This window comes from Calypte anna, chromosome 2 (genome assembly GCF_003957555.1).
Source record: "Calypte anna isolate BGI_N300 chromosome 2, bCalAnn1_v1.p, whole genome shotgun sequence".
Taxonomy (NCBI): domain Eukaryota; kingdom Metazoa; phylum Chordata; class Aves; order Apodiformes; family Trochilidae; genus Calypte; species Calypte anna.
The window spans coordinates 24,848,961-24,865,761 of NC_044245.1; the positions used below are offsets into that span (position 1 = coordinate 24,848,961).

Here is a 16,801-nt window from a genome sequence, read left to right on the forward strand (position 1 = left end):
CAGTTCTAATGGTTTTTATTGATACACTTAAAACAGACAGATCGGACTCCTGTTTGTTTTAGCTTCTGTAAGTACTATCAGATCCTCACCACTGTGGTGTGAGCACCTTACAGGTGAGGCACAGAACTTGGGCAAATCCATTCTGAGCCTGCACAGACAGCTCTGCACTGTGTTCCACCTCTGAAATAGCCACAGCAGCGGCTATAGGACAAGTGGCACACCAAGGGAACAGGCAGGCTGGCACAGAAGGCAGAAACTGAACCCAGGGAAGAAAGAATGTCTGTCATCTCCTCCAGAGAGGCACAGAGACCAAGACATGTTGCCAAAGGCCAAGTAGTTTACAGGTACACATTTACACCTCTGGCTGGGTAAAAGGGAGCAGAACGACACCAAACCAGCACGAGGCTGTAACACATCTGTCCTCACAATTCTCTCAGGACTTCTCAGAAACCTCATCTATTGCATTCATAGCAAAATTCCCAGCACCACAAATGATTTGGAGAAAAATTCTGAAAGCCACCTCTGACCCATTCTGGTTTGTCCATCATCAAGATAGGCCACATGAATGATCCATCACAGCAGACAAAAATAAATGGACCATAGCAACATCTGGCCTTATGGTGAATTCCTGGTATGATCACAAATTGCCTATGGGCACAGCAATTTCAGCAGTACCTGAAATCAGACTCATAAACGTCAACACCTGAATGCTGAGAAAGGCTGGGGCTGTAAGAGTTCAAGAGAACCCATCATGGATCTCTTGGAGCAAGTCCAGAGGAGGGCCACAAAAAGCATCAGAGGGTTGGAGTACCTCTCCAGTGAAGACACTGATATAGCTGGGGTTGTTTAACCTGGAGAAGAGAAGGCTCTGGGAGACCTTATAGCAGCCTTGCAGTATCTGAAGCGGCCTACAGGAAGGCTGGAGAGGGACTGTTTACAAGGGCATGGAGTAATAGGATGAGAAGCAACAGTCTTAAATTAAAGGAGAGCAAATCTAGGTTGAACATTAGGAATTTCTTTACTATGTGGGCAATGAAATAGTGAACAGGTTGCCACAAGAGGATGGATGCAGACTCCATCCCTGGAGACATTCAAGGTAAGGCTTGATGGGGCCTTATCTAGCTAAAAATGTTCCTCTTCACTGCAAGGGTGGTTGGACTAGATGACCATTAAAGATCCCTACCGGACCCAAACCATTCTATGATTCAATGATAAGTAAAATTTCCAGGTTCTTTCCAACTAGATGCCAAAACTGAGAGAAAAGTGGGACAGAGATTAACTTCACTCTACACACTGTTCACGTGACATGAAGCCTCAGGTATACATGTCAGAAAAAGCATTCATTATTCAAAGAGAGGAGATTTCCAAAACATCTGGTTATGCTGATGACAAAATTTAACCAATGCTAACAGAAGCTTATTTTTTCTTTAAAGTGAGTTTTGAAAACAGTACTCTCCAAATAATCAAAAGCTTATCAATGAAATAGGTTTGGATTAAGTGTGTATTGTAAAGGATATTTGTTTTAAAATGAGCATCATTATGTAGTCTCATATATGATTTAAAGTTCAATTTTGTTTTATTTCATGTAGCTTCATATAACTTCATAGGCTTCATATAGCCTGATACATACTGTGTCCAAAATCATGATCAGATAAATGGTGCTTCTGACACACATTAATTTCCACAATGTAATATTTAATGCAAAAGTGAAGAAAAGGTTTATTTCCTAATGTCAGATATATGCGTTGTTATGCCATCCCAAATTATTAAGCACATCTTCCACAATATACAGTTATATGCTGCATCTTTTTGTAAATGATGATCACAAAACAGAACATTTTAAACTGATAGGACCACAGATTTCATTGCATTTGAAGATATTTCAACAGAAACTAAAAACTGTCCTTTGTATTTTATATGCTGAACCATAAGGTACACTAAATAAACTTGAATATTTAAAAACCATTTTTAAATACATTTTTACATAATATGGAAGATCTTAGTATCCCATACCAGGCTTTGGATACGGAGGAAATTCCCCCTTAAAGTACTCTCTCTCCAAAACATGAACAAAAAGAACTCCAGCAGAAGGATAAACATTCCGATCAGAGTGCACCTTAGACAGAATCGTGTACACTGAAAAGCAGAAGGAAAGATAAGAGACAGAAAAAAAGCAAAAATGAGACATGCTCTAGATAACTGCATGCATTTCAACAGAAATGTGGGCATCTGGGAGAAGGAAAGCAACAAATATTAGATACCTGTTAATAAGGTTTTTAAAAAGGCTGCACAGATGTAAGAACAGAATGCAGAGCAAACCCTCTCTCTGCCCAACAGGACCCCTTTCAATATTGGAATAAACAAAACCAGCTACCTTGGGATATCAGAAGCTGTATTAGCTCTTTATTGTTTTTGCAATAAAAAGAAAACAAAACAAAAAAAACCATGACAGAGGCTATTTTAATTTTATAGTTGCTTTATTTGTACTATTACATGAATAATACATTAAATGAATTATACAGTTGTGATTCTTGATATTTTGCAGCAAAATAAGGAATATGAAAAATACAGAGGAACCTTACCAATCTTATTCCTCACTGAATGGAAATGGTAGATTTTTCAGTTCTTGTGCAGAAAAGGACAAAGCAATTCACTTCAGCTGAGGATTTCTGAAAGTTCTTAAGGCTTGACTTTCTCAGACCAAGTTCTGATAACATACATCTAAAAAATGTTATTACAGAACTCATTATTGAAGATGTTGTGCTTGTATTGAAGCATAAAAAGGAAGGCCTGTTAAATGTCAGAGTCCAAACAAAAACAAAAAAAAAAAGAAGCTGTATTTTACAGGACTCAGAATTAAAAACCTAAAGGAAAATTAATTCAAAACATCCAGCATATGCAAATGTAATATGCTATTTTTTTACAAAATTACAAATTTATATTACAAAAGCATATCTTACTTAGGCATAGCACATCTGACACAGTACTATATACTTATTTTAATGAATTAGAGTAATTATTAGAAAAATGTATCATTTTGATACATTAAATAGTTAAGAAACCACTTTATCAACAGTTTTAAAAATTCAGTACGAAGAATACTAAACTAACACATGTTTCTCATGTTTTTTTAGGAGGACACTGTAGATCATATCACTATTCACTTTTAAGTCTATGCCCTGAAAGAATCAATCATTGATGATAATTTTTGCCAGTAAGATGAGGATTACACATGTGTAAATAAAGGTAAATCACAGATACAGTGACACACAGCTACCTGCCTTGCTTGCTAAACTGAAATAAATTTAATTGGAAGTCACATCTGCACAAAGATTCTAGGCCAAACACCAGGGAAATTTACCACAGGGGTGGTTTCATAGGGAAAAGTAACTCTGGAAGAGATTCCAAAGTTGTCATAACAAACTCATAGGAACAAACTCATACCTTCTGGAAGATAAAAGAGATTATTTCAATACCTGGATCAGTAAGCATTTGAAATGTGTACCAGGCTCACGTAATTTTCTAATTCTGGTATAATTTTCCAGCTTTATCATTACATCAGTCTTACTTGAGATCTGCTGAAAAAGCCATTGCTAATTACCCATTAATCACAGACATTCCACCCCTCTCACCACGTAATCCGTGTGGAATCTCTCACCTAATTTTAGATGACTATAGAAACAACATCCACAACTGAGTTAGTCAGGCTCCTTTTATAGTCAGTGAAGAAGTACCAGGCTCTTCTAAGGGTTGATTAATGTGATTTCTCCAGTAAAATGAGATGAATCATGTCCCAGATTCCTGACTACTCTGACTAGATCTCCACTGACTGCAGAGGCAGCTGAGAGGAGATGCAGACATCTGTAATGTAGACCTCTACATTTAGTTGCCGACTTCCCACTCTTCAAGCTAGAATTAAGTCTCAAGCTCTGGAAATTTATCAGATTCAACAGCACTTGCTTTTTACCATTTTTGGAAAGTATTTTTAACACAATACTGAAGAGATTATCTTTCTAATAATTTAACTGATAATTTAACCTTAAAGACAAAATTAAAATGGATCCTGAAATCCATTTTCAGGATGGCTTATCACAATTTTGTGTGGTTAATAAACCAGTTACTGTAATTTTAATGAAGTAGACTTAAGGACAGTAACATAGCTATTTTATTGGTATAATTAAAATTACTAAAATGATGACCCCAAAACTTTTTGTACTAACTTCTGTGAATGAGCTGTAAGCAGAGCAAGGAAACTAATCCATTTCCTTTAAAATATTTTCAAGAAAAGCTGAAAAAGTAATTTCTAGTATTAATAAAGCAAAAGAACTGTCAAAAAAACCCAAGGTGGCTGGGTGAAAATGTGTCAAATAAATGGTAAAATTTATTTCTCCATTGCTGATGCTTTGACTCTATGATGAAAATTCACTGAAAGGAGAAACAGTGAGACAATAACGTATTTTTCTCATAAGCAACAGTTTTAGAAAGGAAGGATAAAAGCATCAGCAGTTACTGAAAATATCCCAGCTAACATTTTTCTGTCTGTTAGGGGAAATCTATTGCATCTACTAAATGCCTGCCCATTCCTAGTAATGACACATTCTCTGTTGCTGAAGTAAGCACAGCAATAAGGATTTCAAGCACATAAAGAACAATGATCTTGGTGGAAGTCTAAAAATGCCTCTCAGAAGGAAAAACCCCACAAATCTATTTTATCTCATGATGACAAACACACTGTGATGACAGAAGTATGGATATTAAGAATTCAAAGTTCTCAACCTCCTTGTCAGAGGTTTCTCATTTTTCCCATGTAAAGTTCCCTCAAAATCAGGAAAATTATGAGTCTTCAGCCCACTACAGCAATCACTGCTTTTCAGAAATGAAACAAGTGAAACTCGAGTTTCTCAAAAAGCTTTTAAAACCCACAATTATTTTCAGAAGACTGAGACTGGAGATGAATATGTAATCATCTTAGGTGATCTAAGGATGCAAATACTTAACCAGCCTCTAGATATTCAGCCAATACAGCAGACTGAGCACAGTGTGAGTTGCCTGGGCAGCAGGAAAACTATAAGAGACTTCATAATAAATAACATGGAAAAATGACTCACAGAACCCAAGTTCTGCAACAGATGGTTCTAAAATCTTCAGAAGGAACAGGCAAGGCATGAAATGCAGTAGGGTAGCCCTGAATGCTAGGGAGTGGGGTGGGATTGGGACAACATCTTTGAGTGTTTATGGGTAGGAATCAGGGAGAAGGCCAACAAGGCAGATAAACAGTGAGAGTCTGCTACAGACCACCCAACCAGGATGAAGAGGCAGATGAAATATTCTAAAAGAAGCTGCTGGAAGTCTCTCAATCATTAGCCCTGGTTCACATGGGGGACTCCAGCTGACCAGATGTCTGCTGGAAATAAAGTATAGCAGAGAAAAAACAGTCTAGGAGGTTCCTAGAGTGTGAGGAAGAGAACTTCCTGACACAGCTGGTGAGTGAGCCAGCTAGGGAAGGCAAACCACTGAACATGTTGCTTGCAATCAGAGGGCTTGTGGACAATGTGATGGTTGGAAGCCTTCTTGGGCATAATGATCACAAAATGATAAGAGTTTTGGGCTCCTGGAGAAGCAAAGAGGGTGGTCAGCACAACTGCCACGAACTTTCTAACAACTAAGATTAGTTGTTTCTTGGTTGCCCAGTTCCCTAAGTTGGAAGGCAGGGATGGGGAACAGAATGGAACTCCCATAATCCAAAGGGAAAATGGTTAGTGACCTGCTATGCCACTTAGACATACCCAAAGGTACTGAAGGAGCTGGCAGAAGTGGTCACTAAGCCACTTTATCACTGAGCAGCAGTGCTGGCTGAAGAGATGCCAGCTGACTGGAAGTTAGCAACTGTGATGTCCACTTACAAGAAGGGCCAGGAGGAGCATCCAGGGAACTACAGACCTGTCAGCCAGACAGGTTATGGAGCAGAAAGGTTATGGAGCAGATCACTCTAAGTGCCATTACAGCACGTAGAGGACAATCAAAGACTGGAGAGGACACAGACAGGTGATCAGGCCCAGAAAGCAAAGGTTTATGAAAGGCAGGCATCACTTGATCAACCTGATCTCCCACGCAATGCTACAAGCCTTTGGAAAGGAGGCTGGAAAGCTTCCCAATGGAAAAGGACTTCAGAGTATTGGTTGATGGCTGGCTGAACATAAGCTAGCAATGTGCCCAAATGGCCCAAGAGAGCCAACACCATCCTGGCTTGTATCAGAAATAAGTGTGGCCAGCAGGACGAGGGAAGTGATTGCATCTTTGTGCTTGGCACTGGTGAGGCTGCACCCTGAATATTGTGCTCAGTTTTGGACCCCTTACTACACAGACATTGAGGTACTGGAGTGTGTCCAGAGAAGGTAACAAAGGGGGTGAAGAGTCTGGAGAACAAGTCTTACATGGAATAGCTGAAGGAACTATGGTTGTTTGCTCTGGAGAAAAGGAACTTGAGAGAAGACCTTATCACTCTTTACAGCTCCTTGAAAGAAGGTTGTAGTGAGGTGGTTGTCAGCCTCTTCTCTCAAGTAACAGGTGAAATGACAACAGGAAATGGCCTCAGACTGCACTAGGGAGGTTTAGACTGCGTATTGGGAAAAATTTCTTCACCAAAAGGGTTGTCAAGCATTGGAACAGGCTGCCCAGGGAAGTGGTGGAATCACCATCCCTGCCAGTATTTAAAAGATGTGTAGATGTGGTGCTTAGGGACATGGTTTAGTGATGGGCTTAGCTGTGCCATGATTATGGTTGGACTCTATGATCTTAATTGTCTTTTCCAAACTAAATAATTGCACAATTCTAAACTGCCATGGTATACAAAAATCTCTAGGACTGTAAAAGGCTTCTGTAAAACTATCCATGGGAAATTCAAAATCTTCTACTACATAGGATCACAACAGATCCCTTCTAGAAAAAAAAATAGTATCAGTTAAATCCCCAGCACTGTTTTCTTCTTTCTAGTTTTCGGATCTTGGGCTTAATATCCCAAGATACAGTTTTACAAAAATGTTACAGATTCTGGAGACTGGGAAAGAATAGTAGAATAAAAGTAGAATAAGTTGGAAATGAAGGTTGGAAAACATGCATTACACTTTTTGAAACACGTGCAGAAACTGTCCCAGTTATTTTTCTTGTAGGTCTTAAACACAGGCACAGCCAGGAATTCAGCTAGGATTGTATCATCCTCCAGCTCAGGGCCTGTTATCAGATGGCCCCTGTGTCTCCAGAACTGAGAGATTTACCACATTGGTTTAAGCCTGAATGTTGATGAGGATAAGAACAAAAATCCACATGGAAATTTTTTCCAGAAACTTCTCTCCTTGTAGATTTTCAGTAGATGAAGCATAATTCCAGAAATAACTTGATTTGGGGGACAATCCAGTTTGCCTGCCTGGATGGCAAATCAGTGCAAAGCCTTTTCTCAGCTAGCATACACTAGCTAAAATATTCTATGTGAACTTGCATAAAACAGTAAAATAATCTTTTTACATATGCATACCAAAAGGTTTTTAATTGTTACAGACAGGTTATTGTATTAAGCAAACTGCAGACGTATCTCTGAGCAACCAATAGTGGCAAGAAAATGTGCAATATTAGGTATACACACAGCCATTATTTCAAGCAAAGCTACAGGAACAGGAAAAGTTGGGGAAGGCTCACAAGGACACGCAGGTCTGTGAATTTTTAAGAAGACTGAAGAAGTGTAAAATTTTCCAAATTACTTACCTTAAAATAGCACCTTATTCCTAAAATAAAGACATGATTGGAAAAGCAAAAGTAACATTAAAAGCAGATGTGACTGAACCAACATGGGATTTGAATTTACAACCTAAACTCACCATTCTTCTCAACAGCCTTTTTTCTGCTGATAATATAACTGTGGGCTTGCTTAGTCATCCAGTTAACCGTTCCATTATTGCCATCAGCAGAGCTTAACAAAAAAGCTTTTCAAAATAAAACAAATAAAAAAAAAACACAACAAATTAGTCAGATCAACAGACTCACACAAACCAAGTTTCAGATGGGATCAGATGCCTTCTAAACCAGGTTTTGGTTTTATTCAGAGTGTAGGAACCTCAGCTTAAAAAATAGTGGTATCTGATTTGAATATATAATCATGTAACAATCTTTCTGACAGTCACCTTTTCTTGACATTAATTTTTTCCAAATAAGCCAAGATTACACTAAATGCTTAAGCCTACAGACATAATTATACTGAATATAAAGATGATGAAGACCATTTTCTGATAAATATACTTGCACTGGGAAAACCTCATCTACAGGCAAAGAGAGACTAAAGTTACTTTCACTGGCAAGTAGGGAAAGCAATATAACCAAAAGCACAGCTTTGTTTATGTAAATATACTTTGCTTATATAAAGACACATGAAGGTGATAGCTTTCCCCTGCAGGAATAACCAAAGATCTATTTAAAAAAAAAAAAAGAACCAGGTAAAATGCTTGTCTTCATCCCACATAGCCAGAACACGGCCTGAAAACAGCTGGATAAGTCCAGCTGAAGGTGCGAGGCTTAAGCGTGGTGAGGAGCAAATGATTACAGGAGGCAGAAAGCAGCTGTGGAGCTGACAGAAAGACTCCATTTTACCAGTAGCAGAACTGCCTGAGAAAGCTCTCTCCTCAATTCCCACTTTTTGTTCTTTTGATCAATAATATATATATAACAGCTGTTTGTACAGTTACATACCAAACGAAAGTGCAGAGGGAAGGAACTGCACTCAGAAGCCAGGAAAGGGAAAGTGGCCATAATAGGATTCTTCTTGAATGGTTTGGGAGCAAGAACTCAGTGAAATCCCAGTTAAAGGATGTTAACAGATTACCATTTTAATCTCTTTGTGAAAACATCAGTATCAGAAACATCAAGTAGCAGTACTTGCACACAGACACACCCGTTTGCAGAAAGACAGGAATTCTTCATGGCAATCACTCGAAGTATGGGAATATCATTTACACTACAAGTTTAAACATCTGTGGAAACTTCTGCTGATGTAGCTACACCCATCAGTTATGACACTACTGGTATCACATTCTCCAAACAAAATTGAGGACACCCAACAGATCTGGCTTAAGCTTCATTACATACATACATTACATACATAAATACTTAGTCTATGCATATGAGTGAGCCATTAATTAAAGATAATTTATACAAAGGCCCTAAAACTGAATTGAGAATGAACTGGGGGGGGAAAACAAACAAACAAGCAAAAAAATTCCAGCACATTCAAATTGCCACCCCAACGTAATAATATTTTAAAATTATGAATCTCTGTTAAGTTTCTTTAGATTTACAACATGCACAAAAATCTGATTTAATAAAAAGGTATTCTTCACATCCACTGTTTTACATCTGCCTTTCAAGACAGACAACCTTGTCCCTGCTGAATTTATCTGCATACATTGCAAGTTCTAATATAAGACCATCCTAGGGATTAACCAACTCAGTTCTGCATATGATCACTAGTATAAATTTTCTATAATTCTTGAAATGCTCGAGAAATTCCAAAGAGGTAAAATAAGGTTATTACAATATTTCACAAGATGAGCTAGGCAATCAGAACCTTGTCAGCTAATAAGCCAGCAGCAATTAAAACAATTAACATAAAATTCAATTACCAAATCATTAAATGGAGAAAAGTATTGCACTTATCACAGTCAACAAGGATTTAATGCATCTTTGCAGATGCTTTGGATGAGCCCACACATTTTTTCTGAGATAGCAATAACAAAATATTAACCTTAGGTATACAGCATATCAGCTAGCACTAGATAGGTGGCATCTGAGAGTTGAGAAACTAGATACGAAATTATCATAGAATCATAGAATCCTAGGGGTTAGAAGGGACCTCAAAAGATCATCTAGTCCAACCCCCCCTGCCAGAGCAGGGCCACCTAGAGTACATCGTGCAGGAACGTGTCCAAGCGGGTTTTGAATGTCTCCAGTGAAGGAGACTCCACGACCCCCCTGGGCACCCTGTTCCAGGGCTCTGTCACCCTTACAGTAAAAAAATTTTTTCGAATATTATTAAATATTATTAATATAATAATAATAATAATAATATTAAATTATCCTAGAGTATTTAAATATTTAAATATAATAATAAAAAGACTAGATCCAAGGTACATTTTTAAAATATATATGATTAGTAGTGTCTTTGATTTGGGCTCAAGAGTTGCGCTAAGTTTAGCTGTGGGGATTAAAGTGGTTGCCTGTCCACTTCATCACCCTATACTGCATTTCACAGGGGAACCAGAAAAGCAACCAGTGTGCCTGTTTTCAGATTCTAAAGTGTGATCTATTTAATCTCAATTGACAGATGTGAAATGAAACAATTCAGGAACACCCTTCCTGCTCAACAGCTTTCCCCATGGGAACAGCAGTCTCAAGCAAGAGAATAGGATACCAGATAGTTAATTCGTTATATGAGATTTCTAGTGAGCCTCAAAAGGTTCTGGCATTGGCCTTATGCAATTTGACTTCATAATGGATGTATAATACAAACTGATAAAATCTTCAGGTGAAACCAAAGGATAGGCAATTGACAAATAATGGAGATTACACACCACTAATACAGAAAAGTCTGCATTGTTTGGTAAAAAGGTTATCAGTGCTGTGCGCCTCAAATGAATAAAATGTAAACGCATCTTGAGGAACAAAGATGTAGTATGCCATATGCATACTACAGAACACGCATTTGAGGGAAGCTGCATTTTGACAAAAAAGTAGGGACACACGTCAGGTAATCCCTGGTTAAACAGAAGCTTTCAGCAGAAGACTGATTCAACCCCCTGAAAAGTAAACAGCAACATCAAGGAGGAGCAGGGAGATTTTATTTTTGTACTTGACACAGATATGATCACTGTTCAAACAGTCTAGTACTTACATGGATCCTTCAAGAAGCACAGTGACAACATGAAGAAAGCTCAGGGAAGATCTGTGAATACGATTAAAGGATGACAAAAGAGGCCTTATACTACAGAATGCAGGGATTCAAACTATGCATTTTATCAAAGAGGCTGTTTAGAATTAATTTGATCAGCCTTGTACTCATGCTGAAAGAAATGCTAATAGCATCAGGCTCTTCAGATTGTTACACATCTTGTCAAAGTTACTGCAGCCCCCACCAGGGCTTTTAGCAGCAAGCAGAAGCAAACTCACAGCTATGTGCCTGGGACTTGACCACGTCTAGATGAAGTACATCTGCACCATTTGCTTTTTTTTCTCTTGAATGATATTTTTAATTAACAGATATCTACTTCTTATTTTTCTTAAATTGTTTTTATTTCTTAAGCAATTATGGCTTTATTGTTATTTTTATTAAAATAAAGTCTATTAATTTAGATTACTTTTCCTTTTAATTATATTTGAGTATATGTAAAGGCTTTAAGTATTAACAGCAGATTATTTAGCAGAGAAGATCCCGCAACAATTTTGCCACCTCACAATGAACTAAAGAGCCAAGTTCAAGCAACTTGAAGACCAACTTCACTTCCCTCATTTCTTTATTGCACTCTAACACCCACACCTCATCCTGCACCCTTTCCTTATTGATGTTTTCAACTAGGATCTCAGGCTCATCTGCCCCACTACTCCACAGCACACAGCTCCAGCTCTCAAAACCCAGCACTTTTCCTCTCTCCCACACCTTTATCTGGGACTTATCTAACACATCCCTGTAACTTTCATGCCAGAGACCAGGACCTCAGGCCATCTTCCACTGTCCCTTATTCTCTTACCACACAACCCTGCACAGTACAGATCTCTGAGCAGCACAGGCTGCTGAGAACCACAGAGAACAGTCAGAAATTGACACCACTGAGTTGAAACAAAACACCTGGAAAGAGGGAACCAAATCTCTGGCCCAAACCAGGACACTCAGAAGTGTTTCTAAGCTCTGGATCTATCCATCTTGACTCAATAGGTAGTGGTTTTCTACCTGTTTCTGTGCTACCCATTGATTACTGTAATATCTGAACATTTCTCTAAGATCATTTGAGAAAAATAACTGAATAAGGCATTTTGTCAGTCCCACTGTGGCATTTGTACTCTTGGGAATGAAGCAAATTAAGTACTGGGACAATAAAAACCTAGTGCTTTATTAATAGTAACACCCACAACTATTCTCCTTCCCATTGCTGGTGTGACATGAAAACCAAACTGGCTTTTCCATGAAGACAAAGAAAACATTGCTAGTTCCTGCAGTCCAGCCTCAAGTTCATGGTTTAATCAAGGCATATGGTAAGGTCACCCTGTATAAGCCAGATATTCCAGGATGCCCCCATTACTATCATCTCTTGACATATGAATTATCAGAGTATCCCCAAAATTATATTCCAAACTTCTGAGGTGGCAAATAATTAAAAGGAGCAAAGGAATTCAGAAAAGTCATAGATTTCAAGACACTGGGATTTCTGTCTGATTCCTATATTTTTCTTTAAAACTTCCTGTCTTCATGGCCTGAATCTACATTTTAGTGGTTTGTGTTGCAATTCTAACACTGATACACAGTTCCTGTAAGCAATTCCTTTTTTAATGTTGCATAATGAGCTGTTAACTGAACAATTTGTATTTTTACCTATGTAATACCTTCATGGTAACTCCAACACAGCAATATAGTGAATTCACTGAATACTAAAATCCATACCTTCAGCTCTCCATCTGTAGCACCCTGGTTTGCAGTAAAAACACTTCAGCAAGATAGTCATGTAAAAAGTTGTCTCAGGTTAGAGCACTTCTTGGTTCTATTAATTCTTGCTAATAGTTGCTTGAATAGCAGTTCAACTGACTAGGAGAGAAACTATTTCGTTTCTTGGCTCTTCTGCTGTTTTCAAATTCCTGTGGAAGTAATCAAACTAGCAACTCCCTGATCTCCTCTAGAGCTGTGCCAAAAGAAGGCACTTGACACTTACAGTATCTGCTATAAACATAACAGTATCTATTGAAGAAGAGCCCAAAAGCTGTACTAAAATAGACTGATACTCTTGTCAAGGTTTGAAATATTTTACTTCTTAGTATGACTGCAAACAATCTAAAGAACAGTTTTTTACTTTGGTGACTGTAAATCCTTAACAGTAACTTAATTGTAATTAATGAAGTAACTGTAACCAAACCTAAAAAAAAACCAAAAACAAACCCACAAAAAAACATTAGGGAGCAAAAAAAAGCCTCTCTTCACATACTAGAAGTAACATCTAGAAAATTAATTCCATCTATAAAGTAGACTTCTTATTTTCTGGCTTTAGGATCGCCAAGATGTCTCCATGTAAACTCTACTATCTATAAATACATGCTTCTGTAATGGAAAGTACACTAATGGAATGGCTAGCTTTTCCCTCCTATAATAACTTATTCAATAGATTTTATTTACTGATCTGGGTCAGATTTGACAGGCACCATCTCCACAAGCAGATTCAGAGCCCTGTAGGGGCAAAAACTTTTTCTTTGTCCTAACAGATGCACCCACAAAAGCAACAACAACAACAAAAAACAACAAAAACCCCACAAAACCCAGGCACCTGTCCTGAATATCAGTTGTACCCAGCAATTTCAGGTTTTTTAAATGGCCATGTGTTTGCAGCCCTGCTGAAAGGAAGGATTCCCAGCACATTCTTGGCCATCTAGCACACCAGTATAAATCATCCTGTACCAGTCCTGGTCAGTAAGCTGACATCAGTGAGCACTTTCTACTTGTGGATGGGGTAGTTTTCAGCCAGATGACCCAATTCACAATATCACTGTACAAGTTATTCAGCATCCATAAGAGAACCAGTGAAAAATCTCTAGCTGTGGAAGGGCAGGAGAATGTTTTCTGGCAGCAGTGCAGCTTCATGACATATTACTGTGACCACATAAAAACAGCTTTTGAAGTGAGAACTAATGAACTCCTTCCCCATTTTGACCCCTTTATAGGGAAGGGGGAATATAACTCCTTATCCATAAACAGGGGTTCCAGGGACAATAATAATCACTGACAACTAATGCATTGACAATTAATTCTTCCAAGTGTAGAAATACAGTATAACAGCAACAAAACATTCAGCATTCAAACAACATTTTGCTGACCATTCTCTCTGTAGAAGTAGAATATAGGGGTAATTCATTACTCTATCAAAGCCAAATAAGGCAGACATATCTACCAGTTTAATCTAGTAAATTTCTATTGTGTCTGCTACTGTGAAGTGAAAGTCAAAAAAAAATCTAGTTTGTCTTAGATAAGCTTATCCTTAAGTGTCACTTCTCATAACAATGACACATCCCACTTTTTCTGGAGAAAATTATCATCATCAGCTGCTTCAATTAGAGTACTCTGTATCAGCCATCTACAGGAAAATGTTGGACTTCTGAAATCAATCTTATGTCCTTTAAACTCTTAAGTGTCTCGACATTCATGCATCTTTAAGTGCCAAAAGCACAAATCAAGTGTTCCCTGTAGATCAAGTGCCACAAAAGAAATGGGGAAAAGGACTCAAAACTATTCACAGGTCTTGTGCTACTTTTCATGTTCTGTTTTGTCTAAAAGTTGTATTATGCCTGGCTAAGTAATACTTTGGTACCCTAGAGACTAAAAGACTAGCACCAGACACTAGCACCACAAGCACCAGGCAGAAGAGATCAGAACCTTACTCTCCAATGCTCCTCAAATATAGATTTCACTCAAGAGAACTTAAGGTCATGATTCCCTTTTCACATCAGTCTCAAACAGTGCATTTCCCGGTTTTGATTAATGAAATCCAACAGGAATGAGCTTAAAAAGGTCTGAATTTGGAAAAACCTTAAGACTTCTTTCCCTTAGCATGTACTCAAGTTTTCAGCTTCTAGAAGCTGAACTTCTTTAAACTGAGTATCTTAACTGATACTGAAAGCTTCCTAAGACTGCCCTAGTTCTTTCTTGGTTGCTATCCTACAGCTGGTGTTGGAAGGGGGAGACAGATGAGGCAAGAATAATTCCCACATCATGAGAAATAAGTATCTTGCACATAACATATTAAGTTTTATCCTCACTTTGAACAACTTAATGCTTCGCTGTTATATGCATCTTTACCATTTCTAATGCCTCATGTCATGTCTGCTGTCAGTGTCCTATGACAAGTATGGCCATATACTTAAAAAAGTACTAGAAGTGTACCTAGATGTTACTCTTGAAGATGCTAAGAATGCTGGCTTTCAGATGCCATACCACTGACCTCTCAGGCCATGAGATAAGATAAATATATCTTTTGCTGTTAGCTTGCTCTTTGGGTAGAAACAGCCTCATGAAGACCCAGTGCCTGGGCTGCTGGTGTTACCAGTTTGAATTACTTCACTGTGAAGAGCCTTGGAGATGTGAAACCTTCCTAGTGTACATCAGCTCTTACATACATGCAGTAGGAACCAGGATTCATACTTTTTATGCAGTCTTAATTTTCCCAGAGTTGGACTAAGTGGTCATGATGGAATGTTTTCGAGGGGGAGGGGTAGGAGGGAGAGAGCCAAAGAAGACCGCTGTACTCAGAACAGCCGAGCCGTCGGAGTTAGGCACCAACCCTGTCAGGTCGAGCGAGGACCAGCAGCCACCACCGCCCGGCCCTGCCCGGCCCGGCCCTGCCCGGCCCTGCCCCGGGGAGCGGAGCCGCCCCCACCACGCAGCGTCTCTCACCCAGGCCTCGGCCCCGCTCCCTGCCGCCAAACCCGCTCACACACACCCGGGTCCCGCCTCCGCCACGGCCGGCCCCCGCCTCAGCCAGCTCCCTCCGAACCCGGGGCACTGCCCCTGTGGAGGGGCGGGCAGCAGCGATTCTCTCCGCAGGGGGAGAGGCGAAGGGCGGAGAGGCCGCCACCCCTGCACCTCCTTCGGGGCGTCCTCAGCAGCGCCGGGGAGAGGCTGGGACAACGTAGGGGGGGGATGCCGGAGCGGCTGGGAACTCGAAGGGGTGGGGGGCGCGCAGCGGGCGTGAAGGGGGGGACACAGCGACCCGCAGCCTGAGGGCAAGATGGAGAGGAAATGGGACCGCCGGGAGGGGACGGGGAGCCCGTGGGAGTGGGGAGCACCGCGGCGCAGGCCAGCGGCTGCCGCCGAGGCCCGTGCCTGCCGTGAAACGCCACGGCGACCGACCTGTCAGCAGGAGGGTGGTGAGGGCGCCTCCGCTGTGTGACCAAGGCCCCGCCGCGCAGTACCGCATCGCTCCCCACTCCTCCGCCAGATGCTGCCGCCACCACCGCCGCCGCATCCTCCGTGCCCCGCTGCCGCTGCTGACACCGCCTCGCCCCGCGGCGGCCGCAGCATCCTCCGTCCCTCCCCTGCCCGCCCCGCCCGTCCCGTCCCGCCCCGCCCCGTCGGCCGTCTCCAGGCAGCGAGGCTGCCCCGCGGGGCATGCCGGGAGGAGCCGCCCGTCACGGCGGCCATGATGGGGGCTCAGTGGGCGGTGGGGAGTCGTAGTGCCCGGCGCAGGGTTTCTGGGGAGTAGGGTCCGCAGGAGCGTTTTCCTCTGAAGGCGGGCGCAGACCGCCCTGTGCGCCCCTGGCAGGACCGTGTCGGGCGGCTGCCCTGTAGGTGTTTGTGTGTCGATGGAAAGGCGGGCTCCGGGTGCTGTCGCCTCAAGCCAGCGGTGTAAATGTGGCGGGAACGAAGCCGCTATGGAGCGAGGCGGTGTTGGTGTGCAGGGTGAGGAGGGAAAGGCCGTGGCTGTGACCCATTCGTGGTTGCCTCTTGTAGACCCGGTCCCTCTCTGGGAGTTGGGCACCTCACAAGCCTGCGTGTTGCATGCCGGTGCGG

At 40.9% G+C, this 16,801-nt stretch overlaps 1 protein-coding gene across 4 annotated transcripts in view; it reads right to left on the minus strand.

Annotated features, from left to right (window-relative positions):
* The window catches only part of SGCE (sarcoglycan epsilon), a 33,246-nt gene extending 16,958 nt beyond the window's left edge, over nt 1–16,288 (minus strand). For 3 of the 4 annotated variants that reach the window (XM_030444533.1, XM_030444535.1, XM_030444532.1), the window contains exons 1-2: nt 16,142–16,288; nt 2,014–2,136 (exon numbers count right to left, since the gene is read on the minus strand). In XM_030444533.1, the coding sequence (XP_030300393.1) occupies nt 2,014–2,136; nt 16,142–16,256 (238 nt within the window). In that variant the 5' untranslated portion in view covers nt 16,257–16,288. Of the gene's footprint in view, nt 1–2,013; nt 2,137–7,871; nt 7,977–16,141 lie in introns of all 4 variants that reach the window. The other variant, XM_030444534.1, reaches the window with a different exon arrangement.
* Between the last annotated feature and the right edge of the window lie 513 nt (nt 16,289–16,801).